Source organism: Pseudopodoces humilis, chromosome 9 (genome assembly GCF_049639895.1).
Source record: "Pseudopodoces humilis isolate 2021_Gansu_Grassland_sample_001 chromosome 9, ASM4963989v1, whole genome shotgun sequence".
NCBI classification, from domain to species: Eukaryota; Metazoa; Chordata; class Aves; order Passeriformes; family Paridae; genus Pseudopodoces; species Pseudopodoces humilis.
In genome coordinates, this window is record NC_142208.1 from 18,814,950 (window position 1) to 18,835,715 (window position 20,766).

Sequence of the window (20,766 nt, forward strand, 5' to 3'; positions counted from 1 at the left end):
GTGGGTGCCTATGATTTCTTGGGAAAGGATCCCAGGACTGGAGATGTTTTGCCAAACCTAAGCAATCAACACTGGCACACTGAATGTCCATGCTATGCATGACTCATGCTAGTACAGAAACTCAGAGAAAATTACTGCATAGGAACCAGTGACAATGCAGTGAGATGTCAAACAAAACATATTTGTCTTACATCCATCCCTTAAACCTTGGGCCTCCAATTTTCCTTCACAAAAAAAAAAAAAAAAACCCATGCAGACTAATTTTGGAATAGCTCTCATGTAAATCATCCCCTTGGGCTTGGGTCTCTCAAGCTGGGGTTCAGCCTGAGTGACTTTTTATAGCTGAGTTATAAACTTTTAAATGCCAGACTTAATCAGAGCTACTGAAATGGCCATTAGAGTGGTTTAAGTGGCATAGCCCTGATATATGACAGCACAGAAAGTAGGCGTGTGGCTCATCTGCAGTGGACAGTCCATCTGGAAGGGAGCAGGGTCTGGTGGCTAGAAACAAGCACGACTGAGACACAGATCTCTGGAGTTTTGCTTTTGCCCTTGTGCTACTGCTGAGTGAATTCGAGCAAGCCCTCTTGGGATGCCCTGCCCTGAGCAGCCAGGTCTCAGATCAAAGCCTTAGAGGCTCACCATGCCCTGGTTGCTCCAATATGCTGACAAGAGCACGAATATTTATCTGCCTTCCCTCAGGAAACTGCAAGAATTGTAAGAGAATTGGCCTAGGGTTTAACAGGGCATTGTGTACACTCAAAACACACAAATTGGCCTCATTTTTGGCTTAGACCAGTAATCCACAAAACCTTACTGAATAATTATAATCACAGGCACATCAGACACTGAAGACCTCAGGCTTAAGGGGAGCTAATGCTGCTTTGCTCCTTACCAGAAGGCTCTGTAAAGTTTTGAGTCCCCCAATATTGCAAGTTCTGAGACACTCAGCAGGTTCCAGCTGTGCATGGGAGAGCCTCCCTCACTCTCCAACATCACTGGTCTAAGCAGAACTGGGCAGTCATCAATGTGAAAGCACAGAGGAATTGATCCGAATGAAAACAGTACAGGAGCTTTTCAGGGTCTTCTTTCTAAATTTATTCAAGTATTAAACAAACAGAAACTACAGCATGCATCAGATACTTTCCTTTATTGTACAACAAAACTGTGGACTTGTTTGTTTTTGCAGCATTTCCAGCAACATCAGACTTGTCGATGTTATCCAGTTTTGCACAGTCACTAGAGTGTCGCATCATGAATTATTAAATCAGTGCTTCGTGGTAATACATAATTTCTTATCAATTATTCATGCTAATGTGCGTGTAGTTTACTTAATTGTGTTATTGACGATCAAAAGTAATTTCCTGAAAATCCTCAAGGACAGAAAATTTAATCAGCGTAACTACTTTTCAGATGCAATGCTGTTAAGTATTCTTAATTTGCTCAACAATTCACTTATTTATGTACCTTTCTGGAGGAAATACGAGTTTAATCAAACAATTAGATTGAAGAGTTAGTGTACAGAAGGGCTGAAGTTCAACTGAATGCAAGGTAATTATGTTGAAACAAAGTTGGGCCTGCCTCTTTGGACAGGAATATTTTTTTTAGTCTTTTTTAGGAGGAAGAAAAAAAATTATGATTGGGAATATCACTAAGAAAACAGTCATTCTCTCTCCTCCAACCACTCCCCACAACAAAGCACATGGCAATCTCTTTTATTTTGGTGGAAGAAAAGGGTTGTTGCTGTTGTTAAACTAGCAAGCCATAACTTGCAGCCAGAGCCACCTCCACCCACAGTTCAGCAGAGCAGCTCCTGAAGCTGGAGCACAAAAGCAGATCACAGACTACAGACTCCCTGCATTAAGGGTCACACTGTGTGGCAGAAGTAAAGCAAAATTACTCCATTTGATGAATGTGGGCCCTGTCTGACTTTTCTTTGTTCTCTGACCAAAGGACAGACCCAGCAATGCCCTGCTCTGATGGCTTGTGCCGCTCTGGGGCTGCCTGGTGCCCTTGGCTGCTCCACGGTGACGGTGCTTGGTGCTGCTAAGTGACCCCACGAACACCAGGGCTCCCAGCCTTTCAGCTGACATCAAACCGTGTCTCAGGGAAAGGAAGGTGTGCACTGGGGGTGTGAAAGGGTCCTGTGAGCCCCAGAGAAGTCACAGGTTCTGTGAAATTCATGGGCTGAAATCACTTACATGGAGGAGACAAATGTTTGCTGCCAGCCTTACTCAGGACCATCTTTCCAAGCCCACCCCCAGACCTGGATCCTGTGAACAGTTAAACAAAATCTGTGTAAAGGCATGTGCCCAGCACATTTCTGGAGGTCTGCACAGTGTGTAGGATCAGAGGTGACAGGAATCCTTCCACTAGCTTCCATGTTACTTAATCAAAATCTCAGAAAAGTGGTTTCAGTCTGTTCTACAGGGACACCTGTAGACACACCTAAGGAATTTCCAAATGGCACCTGGAAAATTCAAGTAAATGTCACTAAGTTTAAGTCCACATGTGCAGCTCCCATGGAAAAAAATGAGGTACCCCAGATTAAAATGACTGCCCTTCAGATATTAGTCTGATTTGCTCTGGGGAGGTTTGGGTGGGAGATAAGACTAAATTTACTAAGGCCTCAATTTCTCCTTTGCACTGTTTCCAATCTATAATAGTTAATATATTTTCATATCTAGATTTGTTACAACAAACTTTCAGTAAATGGAATAGTCTAAATTTGGATGGCATAAAGGAATATCCTTCCAAGCTTTATTTCCTCTTTATTAAACATAAATCATGGAAAATCATATCTGCAGTCTTGCAATGAAGGATCATTTTTGTCTTCCAGTCTCCTTTTCCAAGACAGTGATGTCAAAATACCCCCAGCTTTGTGCAGATCTAGAGACAATTCACTCTCCATTAAATACCAGCATTACTGTTTGAAGCTGTGAATTCCACTCTGAAGTCATGTGTCTTTCACGTCTAACCCAGAGAATGGCAAGAGTAATACACTAATGTTCACACACAGGCCAGTGCAAGGATTTTAGTCACAAGTAAACAGATCTCAGCCATTTCCCAATAATCTACTCCATGGGAAGTTTCACTTTCAAAGAAAAAAATAAAGGAAAAAAAATTTATGAAGAGTTTTATTCTATTTTCTGCTTCTCTTACACCTGGATTGCCTGGGATAAGTTTGGTTAAAGTCAAATGCCTTCAGAAAATAGCAGGCCAAATTGGGATATACCTGGATATTCCTTCCCCTCTGTTGTGTGCAGTGGAGTAACTGGTGCCTGGGTGCATCTCTTGCCCCAAAGCTCACATCTGGAAGTGACGTGCTGCTTCCAGCCATCCATTTCACGCAGGATGGGAAGTCGAGATGTGCAGGAGCAAGCCGGGATCCCGGACCTTTCAGTGTCCCTGGGATGTATGGGGCAGGGGAGGGAATAAAAACAGTTTCACGAACATTTCCAAACACAGATAGTGCTGATAAATCAGGGAAATGAACCTACAGCGACACAAGAAAAGCAAGGGTGCATGAAAGGCAGCCAAAGAGGCCACTCAGCTGTGCCGGGTCCCTGGTGGCACCACGATGTCCCACTGGGCACGGCCACACTGCAGTTCATGGCAGAGCGCCGGCGGCGGGTCACTGCCCTGGGCCGAGGGGCAGCACCACTCCGGTCTCATACGCTCTTCTCCCCTTCCATGTGCTCCTTGGCTGGGGAGGGCTGCTTGTCCTGGCTGCCCTCGGGGCCGGGTTTGGCAGGAGGAGTGGGGCTGCTGGCGGCAGGCAGGAGGTTGGCAGACTGGAGCACGGCCTCCGAGTGCTCGCGCGCCTTCATGCGCAGCGCGGCCACGCTGGCGGTGCGGTTGCTTTGGCAGCCGTAGGTGGGCAGGAAGGAGAGGCCCATGGGGTCTGGAACGCAGCACGAGCACAGAGGGCTCCCTGGGGAGGAAGGAGAGAAGGCACCATCACTGCTGGGGAAGGTCATGGAAACGGATTGTTCCCTCCATGGTCAGTCTGAAGAGGTGGGGTTGACCTTTAGTGGGTACATTGACCTTTAGTAAGTACACAGGTGTCCTCTGGATCACTAGGGCTAGAACACCCATATTCTGTTCTGCTGATCCTCCTGTAAGAAGGATCTTACCCTGGGAGTCATCCAGGGTGACAATGGAGTGCAAGAGGGAAGTAGAGACAGAAGCGAGCAGTGAAGTTCAGATCACACAGGAGATCTCCTCATAAGCAAGGCTCAGCTCATTGCCTCCTCTCATATCAAGCTGCTGTTCTGTGGCTGCCATCAGCCCCATGCTGGACATGTCCCCTGGCCTCCCCCTGCAAACTGAGCTTGATCAATGAGGGCAGCAGCGTTTGGTGAGTGAGTGTAGGAGTTCTGCCACTTATCTTTGCCTGAAAGATTACAGCAGAGAGAAAGGTGAAAATATTCCACTTGTTATGATGACCTTCTCCTACCTCACTGTAAAATGAAATACTTTTCCTTGGCCTCTTCCAACTACTGGAACCATGTCTACTTGCCAAGAGCCTGTTCTACCTTTACGCATTGCTAAAAGGGTGACACCTCAAAGAGAACGGCCCGCAGAGGTGAGCCAAGGCTACCTAAAGTTCCTGCTGCGATACAGCTTAAGAGTGCCATCAGGACAGATGGGCCAGAGCATCTCTACCCTGTCATTTGAGATACATGGCTGTTCCAAGCAGGCAAGAAAACACTGGAGAGCGTATGAAGTGATTTCTGTCTCTTGAAGCCAAAATCTTCCCTGCAACCCACTGACAGAGGCAGTCCTCACTCCACCAGCTGCCTTCCTGAGATGGAACACTGCAGGCTCTTCCTCTGGTTTCTCTTTGATAATGCTGGAGCTTGGGCCAGCTCCCAAACAAGCACACCTGGAAGTGTAGGTTGATCACTGGGTAGGACACACAGCCCATCCAAAAAGCCATACTGGTATCCAGATTAAAGGCATCTATTGAATGATGGAGAATGTGCCAGAGGAGTAGGAGGGTGGATGGGCTGAGCTACTTCTTGAATTTACTCTCTGGTTAAAGAAACAGACACCATCAGTAACCATTTTTCCAGGGGTCTTAGAGGCCACACTAACTCCACATCCTCAGGTACACCCCTGGCAAAAGCCTGTCTTTTGTTGATATGCTACCTTTCAACAAGAAACAGCCCAGCCACACACATCCTGACACGATGCAGTATCTTCCCCTGATCTTTCCAAGCCAAGGACTTGCTTTAATTTCTGCAGTTAATATTTGAGTTAAATGGCTCATGACTAAGTGAGGGAACTAATAACCTACGGAGTTTTACACTTCTGCTCTTGGTAGCAACGGGTCAGCACCCATCTGCTAGGAATGAAGGCAGCCAGTTGTTTGTTTTTAAGATGTTGGCAAGACTTCTCCACAGCAATTGTGAGAGATTTGTGGTTGCCAGTAACATTCAGGAAAAAGTATTCTTCGTATTTCAAAGAACAGCATCTACAAAGGACAGCTTATTAATATAATTGGAAAGAACATTTTTCTTTTGTAATACTTCTCTGATAAAGCATATGATCAGCAGACCAACATTTCCATGGGTCCAGGCATTTAAGCACAAGCAAGTTTCAGCACTTGACTAAAATCCTCTGCTTATTTTGCTTTTAGCTCTAGGAACCTCTGTTTTGAATTCTGTGGCTGTTTTGAGCAGGTCACAGGAGGGTTTATAATAAAATCTACTGAAATAACACAATTTACAGTTTTTGCCATCACCAGTCCTGCTCATTAAATTAATTTTTTGCCCTGTTGAATCACAGCCACTGTTTTAACAAGAGGGAGGAGAGGCCCTTCAGAGTCCCTGCAGTTTGCAGCAGGTCTTTTGCACCAAGCCCCACTATCCTCAGGTTCTGCTTGGAGATGGGGGAGCCAGGAGGCCTGCAGGAGCATCAACTGCCTTTGCACTGCTGCTTCCTAAAAGAAACTGAATGAGGCTTTCAAGCACAGCTGTTCAGCTCCCAGGCTGAGGGGAGGGCTGCCCTGCAGTGCCTAATCCAGGACTGGGCACAGACATTGCTTAGTGGGAGGTGGAGAGAAGTGGAAAGCAGCCTTTCCCTTTTCAAAAAAGCCAGAATCAGCTCCATCCCCTAAGAATAACTTTCATTCTGTTGTTAGAGGAATAAAATATTTATCAGTATTCAGTACCAGCCTAAGCTCTTTGCTTAATAATTAGCCCTGATATTACCTAGTGGCTCTGCAACCTGAGGGTGCAGTTACCTGTGGTGGAAACTAAGCTATCTCTAGCAATAATTCACCCAAAAATCATTCCTTTCATTTTCACTGAGGTTAAAATACTTGCAAACAGCTCACACATGAAAAAAAACTAAAGTAAAAAGCATCATTTGCTCCAGGGTCCAGCTAGAATAGAGGAGAATAGGATTTAGCCCTGTCCCTTTTTCATGTATGTTGTAAAGACAGTTGACTCTACCTTGCAGTCATCCGAATCTGCAGGTAATAAGTCCAGTGAAATGTATTGGACTTTGCCAGCACAAAGCCAAGACCAGCAATGGGTCACTCAGGAGTCCAAGGTCTCCACCTGCCCATCAGTGAGCCCACAATGTCTAGAAAAGTGATGCTGACCAAGAAAGAGGCATCCATATGCAGCAGGCAGCAGTGGTTTTTAACACCTTATTGAAGTAGCCCTGAGCCCACAGTGGGAAAGGAAGGACTTGTCCCTACTTATTTTGATTTTTCAGAGGACTTCAGGCATCCAGCTCCCATCAAAATCAGTGAGGGTTCAGTCATTAGCCCTAGATCTTGATCCAGCTCCCACCAACATCTGTGACAATCTAAGATAAGTTTAATAGTATGAGATAAGTTTAATAGTATTTGTATCAAGTTGCTGCAATATGGACAGGGTACTGTTTGATTTCTTTCAGGGACTAACTGCCTCCTGTACACAAAATTAAAATACACGATTAGATTTCCATTAACTTACAGCAAATTCTGCTGGATTGATCTGAACCTCCTCCTATTCCTATATGAGATCATACTTTAAATGCCCAGCCTGAACATAAATACTTAATGTAATAAATACAGTCTGAAATATTTGATCCACTTGGCAGTTTAATTGATCTACTACAGAGACTGACAGGAAAAATTAAATTAGTTTTGTCTTGTCTCTGCCAACATCATATTTAAATTGTAACAATATTTGATCTACATTTTCCATTGTGGACTCTTTTGTGCAGTTCCACGGTTCAATTTCAGGTGGGAACAGAAGGATAGGAGTGAGGCACATGCTGATACATAAATATTAATATAAATTTTTAATTATGTATTTTGTGTTTCAAGTCAAGAGCTTAAAGAATTTAATAGGTAGTCTTTCCAAAAGGCAAACCCCACATTCCTTTCCTCTTTCATTATTTGTGCATATCAGCATTTGATATGGACAGCTGAATGACAACCAGACATGGAGGGAAGGAGAGAAAAAAATCCCATTTAAAATTCTCAGGTATTTCAATGCATGCTGTTTAGTTTTCAGAAAAAAATATTATGTTTGATTTAATTATTGTTATTTTCTCATAGTAGTCACACTGTTTTTCTTCAGCTCTGATCCCTTTCATAAGGATTGGAAGGTCAACAACAACCTCAAGTTCATAGTGTTGATTACCAGTGGGAGCTGATTCAAAGGGAGATCCCTCTTGCACTTCACAGATGACACCAATATTCTGTCTATTAAAGCCTAAGTAAAAAGCAGGAAACACAGAAACGGCTTTATCCAGATCTTCTTGTGCTCTGAATCAGAGTGCTCAGAACAAGAAAGGCATGAACTCAATGCCTGAAATGGAGAAGCATCGGATGGTCTCAGTTTAATTTGGAATAGCCTCAAGGCTGCTGGAATTATACTAGATGGTTTCTCCTTCTACTGAGAAACTGGTGAAATGTGGAAGGTACCCTGTTCTGGCTGGAAGAGCACTTCAGAGGTGACAGCAGAGTCCAAATGTTATAATTTTGGCTGTGCCCCCTACATGCCCAGTGGAAACAACGAAGAGCTGATGATCTGGCTCAGTTGCTCTATCATCAGGAGCCTTTTTGTCTAAATAACTCGACACTGGAACTGGAGGATTTCATCCTCCTTTCTTTGTGCCAATAGTACTCTCTGGAAAAAAAAAAAAAAATCTGAAGTCAGGACTTGCCTGTTAGGGCAGGAGGGCTGGCAGCAAAGCCCACAGAAAATCTGGGAGAACAGAACCAGTCCTTTCAATACTGTCAGCTCAGAAACCTCACCAACAGGACCCCCTGCCCAGCTGAGGTCCACTAACCTAATCAAGATTTGTCCCAGAGGAACACGACAGCACCCATTCACTACCCGTGGTTCTTACAGCTCCTAGTGTAATTCCTACTAATTACACTAATTCCTAGTGTAATTTCCTAGTATTTATGACAAAGACCAAAAATGTCTACCTGTGTGGTAGGGCCGTGCTAGAGCTGGGGACCTGTGATACGGGAATCAAAATAATTTTCTCAAGGTGTGTGCACCTGCAGCAAACTAAAGAAATGTCTTAGATTCTCTGAAGCCGTAATGGCAGATAAACTAGGAAAAATGCCAAACAAACCCACTTAATATATTATTGGCTATGTTACATGAGAAAAGTCAGTAAATCCATAATCAAGACTGGCACTGAAAATAAAGGACCCCAAGAGTTTTATTCCCATCCCCCAGTCTTACGGTAAACAGCGGAGCTTCAATTCAGTAAACACCAGTTCAAGGGTGAGTTAGGTCCTTGAACACTTGTTTCAGTGCTGGCAATGGGAATTTGCCCGATGGAACTGGGCAAATTCCCTTCATCTTTCCATAATAGAAATTGAAATGTAATGGACGGGCAGTTCTAGTTATGTTTTAGGGCTTTGTCCTGGATACTGCAATTAAGCCTCCCTAATATGAACAGCAACCACAGTAGCAGCAAACCATAAAAGAGCCTGATAACTGTGCCCTGCAATACCCATCTGGATGTGTGTAATGCAGCTGCATTCTCTTTCAGTGGTGTGAGGTGCCGTGAAAACCAACGGAGCTTTAGAACTTGCACAGAGCAGAGCTGTGGGTGAATTATGAAAGTAATTCCCTGGCAAGTGTAATTATTTCTCTCCTCATGCACTTCACTCATCATGGGGTCTGGGGAAATTTCAGCGGAACGTAACAGACACACTCTTGGCCTCAGCCACCAGAATGGTAGAACACATCCGCTGAAAAACGGAGATTCTTGTTTACACCCATTAATAACATCTTCTGCATTAATGAATTGCATTCATGCTGTCATCCATTAAGAAGGTACTTTGAGGTCTGTCTCTGCACAGAACACCAGCTTCTCCAGATGACTCTATAGTTTTACAGCCCATAAATAAAACAAGTATTTTCCCTTCATCTTTGAGGTCTGCAATTAAATCTACTAAATGGACTGCAGATGCCTGGCTTACAGTAAGTGTTTCATCTTGGAAGATCACGGAACTACCGAAGTCACCACAAGGAAGTAGCACAGTTGTCAAATCAGGGCAATTTCAGATAAAAATTTCACAGAAATTTCATCTCTGTGAGTCAACCTTTTTCCTAAGTATGGCCAGTGATGAAGCACTAAATCCCTGAAGCAGGAAACACTGTATACCCCAGAAATTATGACCTTGTGCTAATTTTTCAAATGAGGAATTGTATTTCTTGAAGGAATAGTACACAGGGAGATGATACAGTAGTTAACAGATGCTTGCTACTGAGTACAGCCTCCAATGTGCTAAACTTCAGAGAGACAGGAGACAGGAAAAGGCCTGTTGTATTGCTGAATGGAGAAATTTTGATAGAAACAGAGAAAAACTGGCTAGTGATAATATACTCTTCTCTGGAAAAGTCTATATTCTGAGTAACAGTTTTCTTTGCATAGTATAGCCAGCCTGTTTTATTAGGAGAACGTCCTGTGATGCCAATATCCTCACTCTGATGGGAAAAAAAATTCTCGGTTTCAGAGAGAGCAGAGTTCATGGGGCATAGTGCTTAAGTAAAACAGCATTCTTCTCATTCATCAGAGCAGATCTCATGCTCCAACAATATCCCCATATCCTAGAAGTGGCACATGTGGAGTCCAGAGCCTAACAAGCACTTCACAGGCTTTCCAAAAGCAAAGTTGCAAACTTATTTCCTGCCCCAGACTAAGTTGTCTTGAGGTTTCCTGTCTCTTGTAGACCAACTTCACCCTCAACTATTACATCCTCATACTACAAATTAGATCCCAGTGCCTTACGGACTAAGCTCTTTATCTAGCTTTGGAAAACTGGGTCTGCAGCCAAGCAAAGTCAGAAAAAGAGAGGTATTATTTTTTTTTACTAAAGATGGAGAACTCTCAGATGACAGAACAAAAATGACCCCTGAGAGCATAAAATAACTATTAATTACTTACATCACCATCATCACTTGTTATTCACTGTATTGATTTTAATTGTTCTTCTAAAGCATCAGTGAAATATTACTCACCAACACCAGGAAGCGTTGGCTCACAAGTCCAACAAAACACATCTTGTCTCCTCAAAAGAATAAGAAAAGAGCCTACACTTCCTAGTAGAACCTGATGTGCTGAGAGTGCTCATTTTTCTGCAGGCAGCTCTCTTGGCTGTACTGAAGAATGTGATTCCCTTTACTGGCTGGGATCGTTCTCCCAATGGTGGGAGTACATTCCTATTTGCAAGATCCACACAGAGGAGTTGCATTTGGTTTGACACTTTCATAGAAGAAAGCAGGGTCATGCATCCTTTCATAGTGAAATAATGTTATGACTCTGGAGCAAATATTTTGCTTTCAAAAGCACAGAGAATTCCTGGTAGATTCAAGGCATGGCTGGCACAAGAAAAATACTGGGAAGACCTCTCAGTTGTTTCACTCTTCAATAAAACTTGCAAAATTTTGGAAAACCTTTCGACTTGCTGGATTTTCCCTTTTCCAAGCAATCAAAAAACCAATCAGTGCATAACTTTATGCCCTGTGCTGAGTTTTATGGGATTTGTGTGACAAAAGTCCCATAACTCCAGACTGACTATGGCAGGGTTCTGGCATAATTTCTGCAGCAAAATGCTACTAGATTTTCAAGGGAGAAGCTTAGGTCCCTTAATTAAGATGTATAAGGACATATAATGTTACCCACACATACACAGCTCCTGTCTCAAATGGAAATGAAAAGGGAGAGTCAAACAAACCGAACCGAGCATATGACAGTGTCATTTTAAGGTTTTGTGAACACTGTGTCTCTCCCTGTCCTTTCCTTCCTTCCCAGTCATTATCTTTTCCTCCAGACTGACACATGAGCTTGGCTGTGCTGTCAAATACACTGGTTTAAATGAACCTGGAGTTTCCATACCAAAGGAAAACAAACTGTGCATTAGGCCTGTGGTACCCTTGGTCTGCTCAGAAGCTCTAGACAGCTGGTGCCCTGGTCACCAGTCAACAGGACCAAAGCTCAGCCACTGCTGTGCACAGCCCTACCCCAGCCCAGTTGACTTAACCTTGGAGAAATGGGGAAAGAGGAGCTTGTGGAGATGAGATGGGGAAAGAGGATACAATACTCCCTACATCAATACCACAAGAAAGATGTTACAATTATTCTCTGCTTGTATAGATCACCCCTCACATAATGTTAAGTTCTTCCCCCTCAACCCCAAAGCCAGAATTTGACATTACTAAGACCTAGCAGCTATCAGCAGCAGAAGAAGAGCTCCCGTCAAAGCAGCAGCTCAGGCTACCCATCCCTTGCAAGGATAGCAACATGCTGACAGGCACAGCTCCTGGTAGGTGGATACGCAGATGCACAAATCTGTAACTGGATCTCATAAAATATAAATTCTTTATCCCAAAATATAATACTTTATCCCAGTCCCCTTGCATGTACCTGGAGATTTCTAGTGCCAGGCAGGAAATACAAAACAGATGTTTCAGGAATGAACTGCATGTATAACTCACAACATTCACAAAGACAATATGCAGGCATCTGATAACTGACTATTCCTATACCAATTGTATAAATAAAAAATCTCTATTTACATTTGGGACCAGTTTTTCAGGGGCACAGTCTCTTAGTCTGTGCAATTGACTATTTAATATCTACAGAAGATTCAGGAATAGAACTTTTTCTGCCCTTAGGTTGTAAAACTTCAATCAAGCAAAAAAGAGCAAATTATTAGTTTCTCAATTTAGTGGCTTAGCTATAAAATCAAAGAAAAGAGTATCAGGAAGTCTTCCAACTAAATAAAATTAAAAATAAACAAAAACAACAACAAAAAAAATCCAACCCCAAAAACAACAAAAAAAAACCAACCAGCTAAAAATACCAACCCCTCACCCCTTTTTTATTTAATTTTGCTTGGCTTTGTTAATTTGGCCAATATTTTGCTATTTTTTTTTTCTTAAAATTTAGCTACATTTAAACATGAAACAGGTGAGAACACAATGCATTTAGTTTTGAAAATGTTTCAACATAAACTTTAAGGAAAAAAACCTTTTCCCACACTTTTCAACCTTCCTGGGACTACATTTATCAATGAACAATTTTTTTGCCTGAAAGATTTCAGCTGTATCTACTCCAGAGCAGCTGTTCCTGCCCAATGGAAAAAGTCAAAATTTGCAACCCCTGCAAGAGGACTCAGGCCCTCCAAACAGCTGCTGCCCACTTACAGGTGACAATAAACCTTTAAGTTCAGGGTTCAGGTCCACACTTGTGTGTCCTTTCCCGATTCAAAATTCCAGGTCCCAGCCAAAGAGCAGTAACTGCTCTTTTTCCCACCTACCAAAAGAGCAGTAATTGAGTTGTGTGTCTGGCTTCAGCTTTTTTTGAAAGGCAGGAGAGAAGGGGGTGCAGGGGGCAGGACACTGGGCTTAACACACAACTCAGGAGCTCCAAATATTTGCTTCAGGAATATACCTTGGCAGTGCTGATTTAACTGGAAATACAAGGAGCATGAGGTATGCCAGAGAATCCAGTGAGATGTATTAGAGGACATTTTTCTTTATAATGGGAGGTCTTTAACTGAGAAACTTTCCTCACAAGTTATTGCAGCACATCGGGACACAGAGTAAATGTATGTGCCTCTTTGTGCTTGGCACTGCTATGAGGCTTTGCATCCTATAAATCTATAAATTGAATTCATCCTGCTTACACCCTTAGTCTTATAAATTGTTAGACTAAGAACAGCTAATGGATGAGTAGGTGATTTATTTTTAAAAGATGCATACTGCTGCTTTTTGGAAACCGAAAGCATATAGACACGGGATGTACCCTTCCTGAAGGCTGGGTCCCAGGTAATGAGGAGCTACTTTGTATCCTCCCCTGTCCCCAGGAACATGCTTTATTCAAGTTCTCAGAGGGAACCTCCTGTCCAAGAAGAGAAAGGTCTGGATGGTGCAGAGAAGCACTGCAAAGGAAACCACATGCAAAGAGCGGATGAGGCATCAGTAATGGTGCCAGGTACTACATAATGCAAAAGGATGAATATAACTAATTTATTAGAATAAATTTAACTCTTAAAAAAAGCATATGCAACAAAAACTTGAAAGGAGCAAACCCTAGACATCTCACTCCTTGAGAGAAAACCTGACCTCATGAAAAGTAGCTGTAAGAGTAAAATGAAGGAGTTTTGCCACAAATGATGCTGTGGGATACAACAGGAGACTCACTTCAGTATGTGAATCAGTCAGTACAATGACTACCAATCTAAACAGAAAGAGGGATCTGCCATTTGCCAAAGGTTTCCCCGCAGAGGGCAGTGGGACCATGCCACTTAGCTTGAAAGGGATGCTCTTTGAGCTTACACCCAGGTCAAGTAAAGTAATTTACCTTTTAGAGAGGCGACATGGGATAAAGCTTGTGCATAGGTGGCTGTGTTGAGAAGCGTCCCCGGCAGACAGGAAGGGAAGAAAGGGCCTGTAGGACCCACTGATCGGCTCAGGCTGACGGAGAAAAGAAAACAACTTCCTTACAAAACCAGAACCAAAAGCTGATTCTATTTGTGCATGCACACAAACACCTTGGTGTCTCAGCATCCGACTAGATGTGACCCAGGCTGGACAACATCAGCCTCCCACAGCCACCAGCTCCTCAGCATCTCCACAGGGAACAGTGGATTGCACTAGAAACACCTCATTTTCTAAAGATGAAACCTGAAGGTCAAGGCATAGCAGAATATCTGTATGCATGCACACACGTATGAGGCACTCTTACCCCACAGACAAACAGCTGACAAAATGTATTACTCTTACCTCTGCTGGATCTCCAGACCCTCTTTTTTGTTCCTGGTTTGATCTGCTGGAGAAGGGGAATTTAAATTCCTCGCAGGAGGTGCCACCTCAGCCATGGTTTCCTTAGAGCCCTCTTGGTCAGAAGCACCCCTCTCTGTCTTTCTCCATTTAGCCCTTCGATTTTGGAACCACACCTGGAGCAGGAGAGCAATCCTAGGTGAAAACCATGCTTAGCCAAATGTAAAGCAAGGAGATTGTAAATTGTTATTCTAGTGAAATCTGTCATTTAGTAGCTTGGCTAAATCCTTCTCTTATTTTGTATCCCCATTGTTATTCTAGTTGAGTTTTAGGATTACATTTGTATCTGTAATAAATCTGCATCTGGAAAAGAAGCCGGCAATGTCTAAAGACATTCAAAAGGCATGTCACAACAAAAATTTTAAAAGCAGTAGTTTTGATACTACTGTGCCAGTTAGCAAAGCATTTAATCACGTGCAAGCCTTTATGACACATTTAATTCTCACTGATTTCTAGAGATGGTGTTAAATACATATCTAAGCACTCTCATCAGAAATGAAAAGGTGTGTATCTGGCTGTCTTACCCAGCCCATTTTCTGGAGAGGGCTGATACTGTCTGTTCTTCCTCTCATGTCCAGTCTGCTTTTAGAGGACTAAAAAGCTGATAAATACTAATTTTGGAACATCATTCTGCAGTTTAATAATGTGGCCTGGCAACTGCCCCCCACCTTAGGCCTCACTATGACCTCAGAATAGAACACGAGTTTCCAAACCTTTTTTTTTTTCCCATATGCAAAACAAATACTCATATTCTTGATTTTTTTCACCTGACTATTAGTCTAAAAACTTTTTTTTCTATTAACCTTGGAGCTGATATGCTGAAAGCACCATGTTTGAGGTGGAAAATGCCAAGCGTCTTTTGAGGTCAGGAAATCCACATTTTAATACATGAATTCAAGTATAGGCAAGATTGTTATTATTATTCTTCTCCTTCTCCAATTCCATTTCAGTTAGCTGCCTTTTAATTGCATGTATCAGCAAACATTGAATAATGATTTTATCTATATTCTAAATTTAGAACAGTTAAATGCAAAGCAAAATGCAGACACTTTCTTGTGTCTTAATTGAATGAAGGTCACAGCTATAACAATATTTAATTGAGCTATTTTTCATTATCATATTTTAATGACTTTGCACTGACAGTTCGCCTGCTTCTGAGGAAAGAGCATGATGAAGTCGTTTATTTCCCTATTTAGTTATTGTTTGACAACATCATCTTCGATTAAGACTCTGCTTTATAGCACATTAATCATATTTGAATGAGCAAGGGGTATAAATGTAAACATATCTCCCATCCTCTGTGTTTCCCCATGTCCCTGCATGAAAGCAGGCTAAACAAATGCTTGCATCTATTGTCTGTTAGCATAATAGCCAACAACAAGGCTAAACACCAGTTCTCAGCAATCTAATTGTCACCACCCCTATCTCACCCTTGCACCTTTCAGGAAGAAGTTATGATCTTCCACTTCTGAATGCTCAATAATTGTCCCATTTATCTCAATTTGCAGTTCAGTCTTTAGGCACCAATAGCCAAAATGGCATTTTTTATTATTTTTTTAAGCCAGTACCTACAATGCAGTGGTAAAAGGAGATTTTCATTTCCAAATAATAATCAGTTTAATTTGCCCGCATATGACCAATGATTCATGTTCAGATTTAATAATCAGGATCACATAATCTGATTATAGGAGAAATAATTTGTTTACAATCCCCAATTTACTGTGGTGAATTCCATTATCTCTCTTCAGCCATTGGGTTTTAAGAGATACTAACATGACCCTAGGGAACAAAAGGCAAGCTATTATATTTCCTACAATTAGATCTTTGCATAGTCTTAACCCCAAGCACGTAAATAAAAAAAAAAAAAAAAAAAATAGAAGAACAGTGTGCAGAAAAGCCCCATAAATAAAAATGAATGCATAATTGTGTTCAAAAAAAATGGTTTGCAACTCTGTGGTGGATGCCTGAAGAGTTACAGGGATCCATCTCTGACAACTGCAGGACTGCTTCTCTTAGCAGAGCACATACACATATACATGGACTGGATATGGAAAAACAAACACATGGGAGAAAGAAAAAACAACAAGGAAAAAGGTGAGGAGAAGGAGGAACGGAAGGGCTGGAAAAGTGTGGCTGTGGAAAGAGTAATCATGGCCAATTGTATTTATTGGATCATATTAAAGGTGGGGGAATTGCTCTGCAGGCTCTTTAGCTGCCTAAATTAAGTGTTTAGCAAGAAGGCGAAAGGGAGAGAAGTTGGAGAGGTGCAGGAGCTTTCTTCCTGGCAGCTGGGCTCCCTGCAGTTGACTAAGCCCGCTGCTCAACAGTGGTCATAGTTGCTTTGGAGAATCACGTCTCAGCTCTTTTCTCTGCACCACGCCCCCCCTCCAAAAGCAAGGAAATGGATGTGCATTGATGTAATTTAGTACCTTGGAGACGCGGACAAATTAGTGTAGAACATTATCACTAGTTAATTATGAATGACCGATTAATCAACCTAATCTAATATTCCACATTATGTTGATGTTATTAAAGTGCATCATGAAAATGACAGATCGTCTTCATTTGCGTTCTTTGGCCAAATGTGCACTCTGCAGTCATGATGTCAAATAAAAAAAAAAAAATTAAAAAAGTTTGCCAGTTTGAATATCCGAGTTAAGTAATTCCCCAGGATGTTTACCTGCACCCTGGCCTCCGTGAGGTTGATTTTCAGAGCCAGCTCTTCTCGAGTGAACACATCGGGGTAGTGGGTTTGAGCAAAAACAGCTTCCAGGGCCTCGAGCTGATGGAGGGAAGGAGTGCAGAGATCCGTGAGGGATCTGTGAGGGATCTGTGAGGGATCTGTGAGGGATCTGTGAGGGATCTGTGAGGGATCCGGGCACCCCACGGGGGTGTCTGCCAGGCATGGATGATGAAAACGGGATCATGGAGGCAGCGGGGCAGGAAGGATGGGGCTGGCACGGCACGGGGCATGCGGGAAGGAGGCTGGGGGCTGGCAGGAGCAGGCACGGGGGAGCAGCTGTGGTGCAGGCAAGCGGGGCAGTGGGTGCAGAGAGAAGCGGGCTCCTACCTGCTGCAAGGTGAAGGTGGTGCGGTTGCGGCGCTGCTTCCTTCGCAGGAACCCGTCGTCGAAGTCGCCGGCGGAGTGTCCTCCGAAGGGGGCCGCGCCTGCGGGCCGAGAGCCGCGTTAGGGGCCGCAGTGCCCGGGCACGGAGCCGGGCACGGAGCCCCCCGGACCGGCAGTGCTGCCCCATCTCCGCCGACCCCGGAGCTGCTGCGGGCACCGTGGGCTCTGCTGCCCGCAGCTCACCCCGTCCCGGGAAAGAGTATTTTTCGGGTCATTTGTGCTATAAAGGGACTTAGAGACGAAGCTTTGGCATAGGCGTGCGGACGGCAGCTCTCAAAGGCCCTGCCCGGGCCAGGAGGCAGCGGGGCCGCTGGCAGCTTCCTCTCCGCGGGAGCGGCCGAACCGGCCCCGTCTGCTCGGCCCGTGGGCTCGGGGCTCGGTACAGCCCGGCAGCGGCGGCTCGGCCCCGGATGAACCCCGGCAGTCCATAGCGGGGCTGGAGGAGGCCGCCCGGCCCTTCCCCGACCGGCGTTCGAGGGCCCGACTGGGGCAGCGGGGGTTTCTCCCCAGACGGAGGTCGGGAGAGGGCAGATGGGCCACCGGGATGCGAACCACGTTCCATGGAGCAGCCCTGGCCTTCGTGGCTCCCCCAGTCACACATCATCCGTGCGTGCCCGTGTTGAAATATGTCACTCCTTTTCTGTTCGCTGTCAAAAAAGCCACACAAACAAAACAAAACAGACCAAAAAAACACTCAGAACTTAAACCAAAGAAAAAAAAAACAATCAAAAAATAAAAACAAAAAAAACAAGTACAAAATAAACAACGAACAACCCCGAACAGGAAACAAACAAACAAAAAAAAAAACCCTCAAACCAAAACCCACAAACGAACAAACAAAACAAAACCAAAATAAACCCTCACGGAACAGAAAAGTACCCGCAGCCCCAGAAGCGTTGCTGAATGTCCCTGTGACCCCACTCACAGACCTGCCCCTGCAGTGCTCTGGGGTGTGTGGCTGGAGGTCACCGCACATCTTACAGCATCATTTGGAAGATAAACAAGGCCCCGAGCCCTCTCCTTGTGTAGACCTCACTCCATGTGGGCCTGGGAGAGGCTCATCACAGATTAAAAAATAATGTCCCGGTGGCCGCCAGAACGCGGTCTTTTCCCTGCAGCACCGGGCCTCCCCGGCTGCCCAAACACTGGCCGAACAGAGCTTTTCTGCTCCCTCTTCTTTGGTTTGGTGATGGGTGCCTGGGGGGGGCTTTGGACGGAGGTGTATTTTTTTTTTTTTTTCCACTTGTGATGCCCAACGCTGTTTTCACTCTTTGTCAGGATAGATCGCCCCTTCCCCCCGCCCCGCTGCTGCCCAAGCCGGGAGGGCGAGGGGCCGGCCCCGGACAGCGCCGGGAGAAGCTGCTGCCTGCGGGCCGCTGCTCGTCTCGGGCCGCCAAACACAGCACCGGCTCCACGCTGCCAGCGGAGAAACAAACACACGGCAAACAAACAAACAAGCAAGCCAAAGCAAGAGCACGTTTCCCAAGCTGGCTGCCGAAAACTAGCAAACAAAGCCGCCTCAACACCGGCGGGAGGGGACCCCAGCGCTGTCCTGCCCAGTCCGGCTCCCCTGTCCCGCCCGGGGAAAACTTTGGGGAGCGAATATTCCAGCCGGGATGCACAGACCGGCTCGGATCCACTGGCCCTGGGAAGCCGTGTTTAAAGAGGGGCTGACCCTCCCCCGAAGTGGGATGAAACCGCTGGACCACTTCTTCCTGCCAGCACCGCCGCAGGGAAAGCCCCTTTCTCTGCGGGCGATGCCCGTGCAAGGAGCGGGGTGGCCGGGCAAGGGGATTTCACGGGCCAGGGCCGCTTTCCCTCCCCGCCGAGCAGTGCTCGGGCAGGACGGGACAGCCCGCCGGGTGCTGCTGCTGCTCGGCCGCAGCTCCGGGGATGCTCCGCGCACTACGGGCAGCGGCCGGGGGATCGCGGCCAGAGGGCCCTGGGTATCTGTGGGGGTGACACGGGGAAATCCTGAAGGCTGCCAGTTTTTTAAAAAAGAAATCAACAACAACGACAATAACAATAATAAAAATAAAAAAGTCTCTGACCAATAACACAAAGAAAAGCATCCTCCCAAGTATTTATTTTCCGCTATTTTTTTTTTCTTCTGTTGTACCTCATTTTTCCCCATCCTCCCACAGAATGTTTGTAAAATAGCATTAAAGATTTATGCGGTCCCTTTGGCTGGAGGGAGGAGGCGTGACCACGTCCTGAAAGTGTCCCGATTACAGCCATGACACCAACATCTGTGCTGGGAGGGGAGAAAAGCATCTCTCTTTTAGCCTGAGGCTCAACTGCGGGATCGCTATCCACAGAGGGGAGGCAGGTGGCAAAATGACGGGGGTGGGGGTGTAAAACCAAGCCCTTTCCAGCAGGAATCAAATTAAGGAAAAAAAAAAAAAAAAGTCATTCAATCCGTCTTTCCTTCCTGTGACAAGAGGGGAAAGCTAGGAAGAGGGAAGAGGATATGGCTGTATTTTCTAAAGGAAAAGGATGCTATTTAGTTGTCTCTATAAATTTGCATCTTATCCCAGCACGTATTTGTACTTGACAGTCGTGGCGCAAGTTCGGTCACAGTTTCTCCTCCCGTCCCCAGCGCACCCTCCACCCACAGACACCTCAAAGTTCAGCTCTTGTACCTTACACATCTCTGTGCGACAACACTCACCCTCTAGCTGCGGGGGGCAGTGGAAGTAGAACATGGCCCTGCGGCTGGGTGCGCGCCCGCTGCTCGCAGCTGCGAGCCCGACGGCGGCCGAGACCGGGGCCGAGACCGGGGCCGGGGCCGGGGCCGGGGTCGGGGCCAGCCCTCGGGGCGCGGGGCTCCCGCGCACCCCCCGCACCGACCGACCGGCACCAGCTCCCCAGTCGGGCACCGCGACGCAGCCGAGGTACCTCCTGCAGACCTGAAGACACAGAGGGAAAGAATAGAATAGGTGAAGAGGCAGAAGAAAACACCTGAAGAAACTCATTGATAAACCTAAAGCCCATCCCAGAGGAAGAAAAGAAAGTAGTGTCTAATCCTGTGCAACGAATTTAAAAAGCCAAAGGCAGAAAACTCTGTGGTTGGCGTACAGAAACCAGAATCAGCAAAACTTAGTTGTTTTATTTTTCTGCCTGGAATAGCAGATTGTGCCACTCTTGCTCTCCTATCTATCTATCTATCTATCTATCTATCTATCTATCTATCTATCTATCTATCTATCTATCTATTTATCTATCTATCTATCTATCTATCTATCTATCATCTATCTATTATCTATCTATCTATCTATCTATCTATCTATCTATCTATCTATCTATCTATCTATCTATCTA

General features: G+C 44.9%; 1 protein-coding gene across 1 annotated transcript; it reads right to left on the minus strand.

Moving 5' to 3' along the window:
• Positions 1–3,671: 3,671 nt before the first annotated feature.
• DRGX (dorsal root ganglia homeobox) lies at positions 3,672–20,150 on the minus strand. Its single transcript, XM_005520591.1, has 6 exons — positions 20,117–20,150; positions 17,389–17,486; positions 16,999–17,100; positions 14,262–14,434; positions 13,840–13,952; positions 3,672–3,934 (listed from the first exon to the last, which is right to left on the minus strand). Exons 1-6 carry the CDS (start codon positions 20,148–20,150, stop codon positions 3,672–3,674), a joined length of 783 nt encoding a protein of 260 aa, XP_005520648.1.
• Between the last annotated feature and the right edge of the window lie 616 nt (positions 20,151–20,766).